General features: G+C 53.6%; 1 protein-coding gene across 1 annotated transcript in view; it reads right to left on the bottom strand.

Annotated features, from left to right (window-relative positions):
• Window positions 1-2960: 2960 nt before the first annotated feature.
• Window positions 2961-11249, bottom strand: part of GOT1 (glutamic-oxaloacetic transaminase 1) — a 23514-nt gene continuing 15225 nt past the window's right edge. Inside the window, exons 3-9 of the mRNA XM_004701004.2 lie at window positions 9159-9282; window positions 8356-8468; window positions 7995-8099; window positions 5923-6073; window positions 5645-5810; window positions 4917-5059; window positions 2961-3786 (exon numbers count right to left, since the gene is read on the bottom strand). Coding sequence (XP_004701061.1) covers window positions 3647-3786; window positions 4917-5059; window positions 5645-5810; window positions 5923-6073; window positions 7995-8099; window positions 8356-8468; window positions 9159-9282 — 942 coding nt within the window. The 3' untranslated portion in view covers window positions 2961-3646. The remainder of the gene's footprint in view (window positions 3787-4916; window positions 5060-5644; window positions 5811-5922; window positions 6074-7994; window positions 8100-8355; window positions 8469-9158; window positions 9283-11249) is intronic.

The raw sequence follows: 11249 nt of genomic DNA, 5'->3' as shown, positions 1-11249 counted from the left end.
CGCAGTCCGGTTCGCTCCCCTTTGCCCGCCGGCCTGGAGAGGTTCTCGGGGCCGGGGTGAGGCTGCGGTGACTCACTGACTGGTCGGAGCTGGTGATCGACTCTGGGTAAGACATGGGTGAGACTTTGCAGGGGTGAATGCCAGAGGGGACAGCAGCCGCTGCCGCAGGAACCAGTCTGAACAAGCCTTGAGGAGATCTTGAGAAGCCACGCGCCTGTTCGCCGAAGCGTGCAGGCACTGGGCTGGGGTGCTCTGTGAGTTCGAGACTTTGGGCTGTGCCTCGGAAGAGCCCCCGAGATGGCGACACAAGATCACTTCTGCACAGAGCCTCCTACAGGATGTTCAAGGAACGTGACCGGCAGTTTCCAACCAAAGTCGGGGGACAGCAGAAGAGGAGTAGGCCCAACTTATTCATTAGTTTCCAACCCGGGCAGGAGGGAGAGAGCTGCCAGGCAGGTGTGTTTGGGTATCTAGTCTCATTGTGGGGAGAAGATGGGCATCTAATACCTACGACTAATCCATGGGGATTTCTCTCACCAGCCAACCAGGGTCACTACTGGCCTTTGCCAAAAAAAAAAAAAAAAGTTAAGATTCTTCCCCAGGGCCTTCCTAGGGGCTAGTCATTTCATTCACAGCAATCATAAATAGTTTCCATTTTAAAAGCCTTTTCGCAGTGGTGCTAAGGGTACACTCACCCGGTTCTTTCTCAAAAGCAGCCTGGGGAGGGGGGGCATCGATGACTCGCTCTGTGGTACAGGCTGAGAAACAGGCTCTACGAGGTCAGGGGACTCGTGGGAGATTATCCAGCAGGGACGTGGCAGAGCTCCGAGGTCCCAGGGGCGTCCTCCTTCCTCGAGAGCAGGAGGAATCTGAGACCCACTCACTACCATCAAGTCGATCCCAACTCTCGGCGAGCCCGTCAACAGGAAGCACTGCCCCTCGCGGTTTCTGAAACATCTTTACAGGAGTAGAAAGCCTGGCCCTTCTCCGAGTGGCTGGTGGTTTCCGACGGCTGCCCTGGCAGTAGTTAGTGGCCCACTGGGTATCCACTATGCCACCCGGGCTCCTTGTGGCGTACCCTACTTCTGAGATTCCCAGTGTGCCCCTGGGTGGGCACAGGCCCTGAAAAGCTCTGCTGTAATAACGCCCACTTCACTCACCCCGCTCGGCTTCCCGAGTGCACAGAGCCCCTCCCTTTCTTGCGTCTGAACACGATGGAAAACAGCACACCCTTCCGGGAACAGGGATCACAATACTTGGAATAAAAGGTCCTGTTGCTCTTGAATCAAGTCTGACGCCCGCCAGCCCTCAAGGAGAATAGAGCTGCCCTGGGGTTTCCAAGGCTGGAATCTCTGCCGATGTCAACTTTTGCCCGTGGGGCAGCTGATGGGTTCAACCCGCTGACCTGGAAGGACAGGCTGCCCAGGTCCCGTGGAGGCCAGCGGTTACTTGTAGCCTTTCGGTAATGGTGCGTGCCTTTGTCACTGTGTTTCCTAAGCGTTGGCACTCGCAAGCCTCTCAGGAAAAACGTGAAGTTCTCCCTGAGAAATAAAACACTAAGGATAGATTTCTAGCGAGTGAGTTTTGAGCGTCACAAAGACCACTTTATCTAAAACCTTTTCACTCGCCAAGAACCGGTGTTTGCCCCTTTGGGGGGTAAACTGCATCCTCGTGGGGAGACTGCCTGGTTGGAAGCCGATTAGGGAGAACGGTAGGTTGGCAGAAGGAAGGGCTAGTCCGTTTCTAGTTTGCTTTTGTCTCCCCTGCCTAAGCACAAGCGTCTCTAAACCAGAAGGGAAATGTGTGGCGATCAAAAGGAAGGTAGAATGGGAGGCCATGAGGACACGAGTCCTGAACCCTCCAATCACGAGACCCTTCCAAGAGACCCACCCACGTAGCAGTGTGGGGGCCACAATGGACAGGACCTGTTCTCTCTCTCTCAGGCCTGCTGGGGATCCAGCCCAGATGGTGAACGATCTGCAACCACATCTGGGGGAGGACGGGGGCCCAGGAACCAAAAAACGTGGAAAAGCCAAACCAAAGGCCACAGGTGACAAGCTCCAGGAAGCAGCCTGCGTGCTGCACCGGAGAGGAGGCGGCAGACCCAATACAGGTCAAACGCTGGTGCGAGGCCGGGGCTCTTTTATCACTGAGGAACTCCGGCATAGAACGGGTGCCTCGCCATGCACTGGAATTTACCCGCTCCAAAAAGCCAAACTCGCTGCCACCAAGTTGATGCTGTCTCCAGGACGGGGTAGAAGTGCCCCTGTGGGTTTCCGAGACTATTAACTCTTCACGGGGGTCTTAAGCCCCGTCTCTCCCTCGGAGCGGCTGGCGATGCCGAACTGCTGACCTTGCAGTTAGCGATCCAACACAAAGACACTACATTTCAGGGACAAGGTGGAAGAAACAATTTCACTGGGGGAGAGAAGATGGGAGTTCATGAATCCAAGACCTCTGCTATTCCCTGGACTGTACAATTCTGAGGACAAGTCAAAGGAGTCAGAGCGAGATAAACTACCAAGCATGACCTGGAAACATGTTGAAACGCCACACAGTAGCCCTCTTGTTTTATGTGCGATTCAGCCCCGACAGGCTACAAAACTGGAGACTCCTGGACTCTGCAGAGAACGAGACTTAAGTGTCATCATTACCTCTCTGGAGCAGGAGGTCCCCCCGCTGCAACAGGTGGGGCCGGTGTTCTGTAGGTCGGGGGCCTCTGCACAAGAAGCCTTACCAAACAGCCCAGAGCACCGGTACAGTGAGCATCCTAAGGAGGTGTGGCATAAGAATGCATTTTAGATATGTCTTTACCAGTAAATCCCTCTAAGATGTTCATTTTGGATTATGACTCAATAAAACCATTGATAAAATCAGTAATTTAAAAAAATAATAAAAAGTACATTTTAAGTCATGGGTCACAACCCACTAGCGGATCACAAAATCAGTCCCATGGGGTCTTGATTGGCAAGTTCATTTTATTTTCAGTAAAGTAAAATAGAACACCATAGAATGGACTTGAAAACAGCACTGTACCACATGCAGCAAGGGGAAATATGATGTTGGGGAAGTGTGTGTGTGTGTGTGTGTGTGTGTGTACACACTCGTGCATGCGGGCCACGATGTAGTTTGTTTCTCATCGCAGTCACTCGAGAGACAGGGCCACAGAAAGAGCAGGAGACATGAGCTGAGTCACAATGGCAACTTTTAATGACTCAACCAACACCCACAATCACACTGAGCTACTTCCACACAACTTGATCTTTGGGGCTGGACTTTGCACCGAGTCCAACGGCAGACACGGAGAAGCACAGGAGCGTGTCGCGCGGGCAGCAGTCCTGCTTCTGTGGGGAGGGGCAAGAGAGCTACGCCTCATAATCAAAATACTTTATTCTTCTTTAAATAAAAACGTGCGTTTGCTCTGGCCTCCCTGAAGGCGCTAATCCCAGGCCCCCCTCTTCTCTTCATGGGCGTTCACTCCCAGTGGGACCACTTTTAAAAAGAGGCCGCCTCTCCAGGGAAGTCACAGCAGGCAGGCAGTCCTTCCGTGGTTTCTACGACGGGATAGGTACAACGAGGTTGGTGCAGGCAGGGGACACACACGACGGGGGGCCACTTTGGTGGTGCTGGTTTGGGCAGTGCTGCTTCACTGGATTTTGGTGATGGCTTCGTGGATCGAGGTGGCCACGTAATCTAGATTCTTGGTGGTCAGACCACACATGTTGATCCGGCCACTGGGCAGCAGGTAGATGTGTTTCTCATTGATCAAGTATTCAACTTGTCTAGCTGTTGAGAGCCAAAAGAAGGTAACATCAGGGCGCCACGAACCCTCAGAGCAGCGGCCACTGGCATTCAGATGACAACTACACTTTCCTTCTTTTTCGCTGAACTAGAGGCACCAAACCAGGAAGAGCTATTTCATCCAACAGCTTGGCACCGAGGACAATAATCCTGGAAAGCACCCCTTAGCAGTGAACTTTGCCATCCGCAGGGAGTCCAGTCAGGCTCTGAGTCACTCACTGCCTTTGGTTGGGACTGCTTCCCAACCAAATCTCACACCACACACTCACCAAGCTACCCCTAGGGATCCATTCAAAGCCACGTCAGACTTCGGAACACCCCACTGACATGAATAGCGCGTTATAGATGTGTCCTTTGTCTCATCCCTACCCCGGGATTGCTTTACCCACACCTTTCAGAATTCCACAAAAATGCCTGAGGTCAACAGCCCTACCTGGTGGCAGGAACAAAGAACCCCGAGCACATGGCAGGGGAGATGCTCAGTCTCTCAGAAGATGCTACTCACCCGCCTCCAGGCCGGACAATCCACGCCCCCCCTCCCCGGCCCCGAACACACATGCATCCCTTGTTTCCCACACTAAGACGTCTGCTTTGGGAGTGTTGTTTCCTTCCCCCTGATCTTTCTGCCTCTGAGCCGCTCACTGCCACCACTTGGTCTACTCTCTCATTAAAAAACAAACACTTTGGAGAAGTCCAAGGCTAACGTGAGTGATGTGTCTGTAGTTTGTTTTTCGGGGGGAAGTCTGGAAGTTCTGGAGTGACATCTGGATTGACCTCTAGGGGGTCCCTCTCGGCCTCCAGCCCGCACACTCTCCTTAACGGGGCGCAGACCTTTTGCGCTTCCGTCTGAGAACACTGAGGCAAAAGCCATCGGGAAATGGGAACGGCTTCACTCCCCTCGGCTAGGCACAGTGAAGAGCCGGCCCTCTCCAAACTTGAGGAGTTTATCCTGAGAGGGGAGAGGACTGGGGGGTGGGTGGGAAGCAAGGAGCTGACCTCATGGGGACTGATGGACCAGGTGACAGCTACTGGAGACGTCCTCAAGAGCACTGGCTGCGAGGAGCTGGCCGTCCGCCTACCTGTGCACACGGACTCACAGTGACGAAGCCACTTACGGTTTAAGCCCGTGAAACTGAACATCCCGATTTGCTCAGTGATGTGATTCCAGGTCCCGGGGGTCTTGAGGGCTTCTAATCGTGCTCTGAGTTCAGTTCTCATGGTCAGAATCCGCTCGGCCATTGTCTTCACATTCCCGGTCCTGAGGAGGGAACCGCGGTGTTAACGCTAAACTATGGCACGCAGACTGAAAATCTGTAACGGGAATGGGATCGTGACCTGCCTGGTAGGGTTTGTGGATGCATGACTGGACAGGACACTGCTGACGTCTAATACTAGCCGGGTTACAACAGCTGTAGCCCCCCTGACATTGCTAACTCAGGCTTCAGTGAGGTGCTAGAGATCCAGCTACTCAGAAATGACTGTTCCAAAATGCGACCAGCTAGAGGACAAGTAGAGAGGCACACGAGGGGCCCCCAAATTAGACTGGCTTGAAGTCATTCTATTTCCTCAGGAATGTCTTCCTGTGTTTCCCAGCATTCGGGGGAGGGGGAGAGTGGGGAAACCAGCATTCCGTGAGTGCCTTCCTTCCCCGCAACCCCAGTGCTGCGACAGGCCCCACTGAGACCACTGCCACCCTGACTGGACAGAACGACCTGAGAGGCAGGAGGGTCAAGTCCTTTGGTCCTGCCTCTGCCGCAGACAAAAGGCCAAAGACCCAGCTGAAGTCAAGGGGACAGCTGCTCGACCCTGCCACCCCCTTGCTCAGGAGGCCGGGCGCCCTTACCATTCCTTAAAGAGCTGAGGGTCCGAAAGGGTATAGGCCACAATCCGAGCTCCCTGTGCGGGCGGATTGGACCAAGTAATCCGCACAATCTTCTCCATCTGCGACAGGACCCGGATGATGCTCTCGGATTCTTTCCCCACCACCGTCAAATTCCCCACTCGCTCATCTGAAGAGAGAGGGGTGAGACTCAGCTTGGTCCGCAGGTGCTGGGGTGGGGTAAGCGGAGCCGGTGCCCCGGCGAGAGGTGGGCAGCGGGGAGGCGAGGCTGTGCCACTCACTGTAGAGCCCGAAGTTCTTGGAGAAGGACTGGGCGCAGAAGAGCTCGAAGTCTTCCGACACAAAGTAGCGAACAGCCCAGGCATCTCTCTCCAGGTCTCCAGAGGCGAAGCCCTGGTAGGCCGAGTCAAAGAAGGGGAACAGAAAGCGGCGCTGTGGAGAGAGAGAGGCAGCTGATCAGGACCCGGTGTCCTCGGGGACCAACCTCAGTTGCCCCCTCCCCAGCCCCCCGTTCCTGGAAGGACTCTCAACCAACCACTGCCCAGCCCGCCCTCCAGCAGTCTGTCTCTCTGCTTTCTGACCCCAACCACCTCCACCCATGGAGGCAGCCTTCCTTTGTCGGAGTAGACCATCCTAGCTGGCGAGGCGCAGCTTTGTCAGCCATGTGTGTTTTTGAGGTGTGGAGGGGATGTCCTACGGTGGCGGGATCCTTCCCAGGAATTCCTGGTGTGCTAACGCTTCGTTAAGCACAGGCTTGGGATCCCCAGGGCCTCCGCATAGACCCCAGGCCACTGTGCTTGGTACAGAAGGCAAAGTAGAGTGCTCCCTAGTCTTACTCCACTGCCTGTTCCTTCTGCCGAGTGAGTGCTCCCTCTAAGGACGTCACACTTCCTTGTCCCTAACCACCCAACCCAGAAGCCAGGGCATCCCCTGACTCCTACCCATCGAGCTGAGCCCCTACATTAGTCAAGTGCCAAGTCCTATCATTCCTGTCTTCGGAAAGTTCCCGAATTCTTTCCGTTTTTCTCTTTTCCTGCCGGTGCCTACTCCAGAACACCACCAGCTCCTGCCTGGATGATTCTCAGAGCTTCCCACCTGGTCTCCCGCCCTACCTACTCTTTCCCGCCCTGACCATGTCACTCCGACTTCAAAGATTTCAGTGGACACTGCGGAAGTCTAACTCCCCAGCAGGGGATCCAGGCCCGAGCCTTGCACTGACATTCCACCCAACTCCCTGTGAACTTGACCCCATAACAAGACGGACTTTCACTTCCTTAAATGGACCCTGGGCTTTTGGCCACACTCGCTCCTCAACAAGAAACTGATCTTCCTTGACAAAGCCCATGACCTCCCATCAGTCAATGCCCGAATTCCTCCTTCCAGCCTCAACATGGAAACCCCTTCTTTCCAAAAGGCTTACACACACACACACACACACACACACACACACACACACCAATATCACCAACACTGACAGCCTACATTCCCAGACTAACAGTGGCTCTCCTTAGGTCACAGGATTGAAACTCACTGCTGTCAAATTGAGTCCATCACAGCACCCCATGGCACCGAGCAGCACTGGCCCCTGGGGTTTCTAGAGCTGTGGATCTTTAGAGATGCAGATGGCCAGACCACTCTCCTAGAGGAACGGCTGGTGGATTTGAACAGCCAACCTTTGGGGTAGTAGCCAAGGGCTTTAATCACTGTGCCACCAGAACTCCTTACAGGATTTATAAACCAAACCAAAGTCGCTGCCATGGAGTTGCTGCCAACTGATAGCAACCCCGTAGGGCAGCGTAGATCTGCCCTGTGAGTTTCCAAGACTGTAACTCCTTACAGGGACAGGAAGCCCCATCTTTCTTTTTCTGAACAGCTGGTGGTTTCGAACTACTGACCTCGCAGTTAGCAGCCCAATGTATAACCACTACGCTACCAGGGCTCCGAGAGTTAGTATTTATTTGCTGCTTGGGGCTTTTTTCCCATTTCCAAAATTCCTCCATAAACAGTTATCTCTTTTGAGTACATTAAATAAGAGTGTTTGTTGTATGTAGATGGGGGGGGGGGGGGGGGGGGGGTTGGAGTTCTTTTTGGATTTCATCCATTTTTTCCCTCGTGGTCTGGGTGACAGTTTACAGAGAATTTTGATTCTCCATCCAATAATTCACACACAGTTTGTATCCTGACTGCAGTCTCTTCCCAATTTCTCCCAATGTCTTTCCATGCCTCCTACCTTCGCCCGCTCCCTGGCTCCGGCACTTCATCCCAGGGAAAAGGCTGACTGTTCTAAGGAGTGTGTACCTCCCTGGTGCCCACACCGACACCCACAGGACACTCTGAAAGGGCGGTTGGCTACCTTCATGACAGTGGCGATCTGCTTCCACTGCTCCGGAGTTGGGTCGGTCCCAGTTGGGTTGTGTGCGCAGGCATGGAGGACAAAGATGGAGAACTCGGGAGCATTCTGAGAAGAAGGAAGCGATGTCATGAGCTCTGCCGGGCGGGAATATCGGGAGGCAGACTCAGAAGCAACAAAGAGCAAGCACCTGGGCAGCCGGACTGCCACCTGTGTGCCGCTTCAGAAAGCTCCACCTCTCTCATGCGGGGAACATCTCTCGGACTCTGGCTTATCAGCTGACCCAGAGACAACGCCCCCCCCTCACCCCCCTGGTGCTCGGACATCGTAAGGGTCTGTGTCCTCTTTCTCCTGCATCGCCTACCTCCATATCAGTCAGGAGCCCCTGGAGGTCCAAGCCTCTCTTCTCCGCATCCCAGTAGCGATAGGATCGAATGTCTTTAAATCCAGCAGCGGCAAACACAGCATTATGATTCTCTGCAACAAACGTGTAGAAGGCGGAGAGCTTTCACTAACACACAGGAACACCACAGTGAAGGGCCGGCTCAGCCTCTAGGGTGCAGGTTCCCCAGCCTAGTTGGCCCACCGCCCCCTTTTCAGAGGGAAAAAAACACATTACGGGGCACCCTCCTGGCAATGGAGAACCTTTGTACTATATAGCTCACAATCCAGGACAAAATGTAGGCAGCTGCTTCTGCAGACCTTCCTAGATCGTTCCATGGCCACTCCTGGGGGGGGGGGGGGGGGGGGGGCGCGGGATCTCGCACTTTGAAAAAGCCTGTTCTAGGGCCCTCACACCGGCCCTCACACCTGTTCCACCGGCCAATGGGCTAACGTCAAGGTCAGGCATTAAGATTTCAAAGGATGATTGTGACTAAGCTTAGATTCCACCAGTCGTGTGAATGCCAAACGTAGATCCTCCTACACTGGTACTTCCTGCACCCACGTTATGCACCTTCTCTAGAGTCTTTCCACATAAACGAAACATAGGCCAGCCAACCGTCTTGGGGGGAAACATTGAGTCTGACTTGATCCCCAGGACTCTTAGGAACGGCCATAATCCTCTCCTCAAGTCAATACCAAATGCCAGTTGTCCTCGGCTGGGTTCCACGTCCTGTGTCACAAAGAAGCCTCTTTGTCTCCTCCAGCCACGGCTCCAAGACTCACCCCAGGTTGGCGAGGAGACGTAGACAGGCGTGTCCTTGTTGTTCACTCCATTGTACCATCGCGCTAAGAACTCGGCTCCGATTCGAAGGGCACCTGTTCCCCCCAAAGACTGTACCGCTCCCACCTGAAAGAGAAGCAGCAAGGAAAAGTAAGTACCATTAATGAGCACTTAGAGTTGTGCCTGCTTCTGTGCTAAGCCCTTGAAATAATGACCTTATCAGAGGCTTAGGACACCATGGGGAAATGCTGCTATTGTCTGCACACAAATAGCGCAGGCACAGGCCAAGGCAGGGAGGTGAAGCATCTTGCCCAGAGTTATCAGCTAGTGGGTGAGCCAAGTCTTCCACCGAGGAAGTCAGACTCCAGGTGGACTGTCCTCATTCAACACCAAGGTCAAGGTCCCATGAGTGTGTGCTCTGGAAGGCAAAGTCTCTTCAGTGCCCATCCCAAGATCAAAGTCCCCTCGAGCAGAAGCCTGGAAGACGGTCCTGCTAGCGTGTCACTGAAACCACTCTGGGTTACTCCTGCTCATCTTTCTAGCTCATGTGTGGGAACGCAAAGGCTCGAACAAACAAAGGTGCTATACCAACTTCCTCCTCCTCCGCTTCCTCTCCTCAAACGGTCTTGCCGGAGCCATGAAAGGTGCCCTATGCGCTACTGTGCACCTAGTGCCCTCACAGACATCCCCCTTTGACCCTCTCAGAGCCCGTTTGCCACAGGGCTACAACACTGGTGGGGAGGGGCAGGACTGGGCAGAACACCCGGTCTTGTTCTACATCTAATCACGGTGCCCTGCGTATGATGTCCTGCCCATCGAGCTCTAGTTTTATCATATTAAAAGTCTAACGATCAGAGCTGGAAACACAGAGAATCCCCCAGGACAGATAAACCCTCAGGACCAATAATGAGAGTAGCCATACCAGGAGGGGAAGAGGAAAGTGGGGGAGGAAGGGGGAATGGATCACAATGATCTACCTATAACCTCCTCCCAGGGGGATGGACAACAGAAAAGTGGCTAAAGGGAGACATTGGTCAGTGTAAGACATGAAAAAACAGTAATACTTTATCAAGGGTTCGTGAGGGAGGAAGGGAGAAAAAATGAGGAGCTGATACCACAGGCTCAAGTAGAAAGAAAATGTTTTGAGAATGATGGCAACATATGTACAAATGTGGTTGACACGAAGGATGGATGGATGGATTTTGGTAAGAGCTGAACGAGACCCCAATAAAATGATTTAAAAAAAGAAAATTCTAACGAGGTTCCAAGCACGACTTGCTCAGCAGAGACACCCCAGAAATCACATGCTGCCTGGGTGCCTCAAGGATGGAGGCAGAAGGAAGGGCAGGCCGGTATAAGAGGAAGGAGAAGCACACCAATCTGAGCACGTGGCAACCCCGGTGGAGGGAGGAGTGGCTGGGGGTAGTGGTCAAAGGCCACATTGGCCTCACCTACAGGTTGCTTTTTCAAAGATGAGAATAAATTCACGTACTGTGTGTAAATTTTTAAAACGCTTTGAAACCGTATCTAGATATTGGGGTTTGCTGTGACACAGTCCAGCTTTGGGGAGGAGGGGAGAGGGGAAAGAGGGGGCGCTACAAGGCTGATGCCATCGCGGGGTGATGGAGCGTGTGTCGGGTTAGGTAAACGGAGGGGCAACGAAGGAGAAGCAGGCCCGCAAGGAGGAGGACTGGCCCATGGTTGCAACAAGGGGCTCGGGCACAGTGACCATGGTACGGATGGCGCAGGGCCGGGCAGGGTTTGCTCCGCTGTGCATCACGTCGCTGGAGGTCGCAGTCAGCTCGACGGCACAAACACAACAATGGGTACACATCAGGGCCGGGCTGGGGTTGCTCGCTCATGATTCTGTTTTAGTTACTTTCATATTTATTCAAAAGTCCACTACCAGCACCACCCCCAAAAACCATCCTCCTTGACAAAAAGGAAAAGCTTCCTAAGTCACCTTTGAAACCAATAAAAACACAAGTAAAAGGGGGAGCTCTACCTCTTTGTAGCATAGTGATTACGCCTTGGACTGCTGACCCCACAGTCGGCAGTTCGAAACCACCAGCCGCTCTGTGGGAGAAAGACAA

Source organism: Echinops telfairi, unplaced genomic scaffold (genome assembly GCF_000313985.2).
Source record: "Echinops telfairi isolate 266 unplaced genomic scaffold, ASM31398v2 ScPeMD7_70;HRSCAF=299, whole genome shotgun sequence".
NCBI classification, from domain to species: domain Eukaryota; kingdom Metazoa; phylum Chordata; class Mammalia; order Afrosoricida; family Tenrecidae; genus Echinops; species Echinops telfairi.
This window is presented reverse-complemented; position numbering and strand designations above follow the sequence as displayed.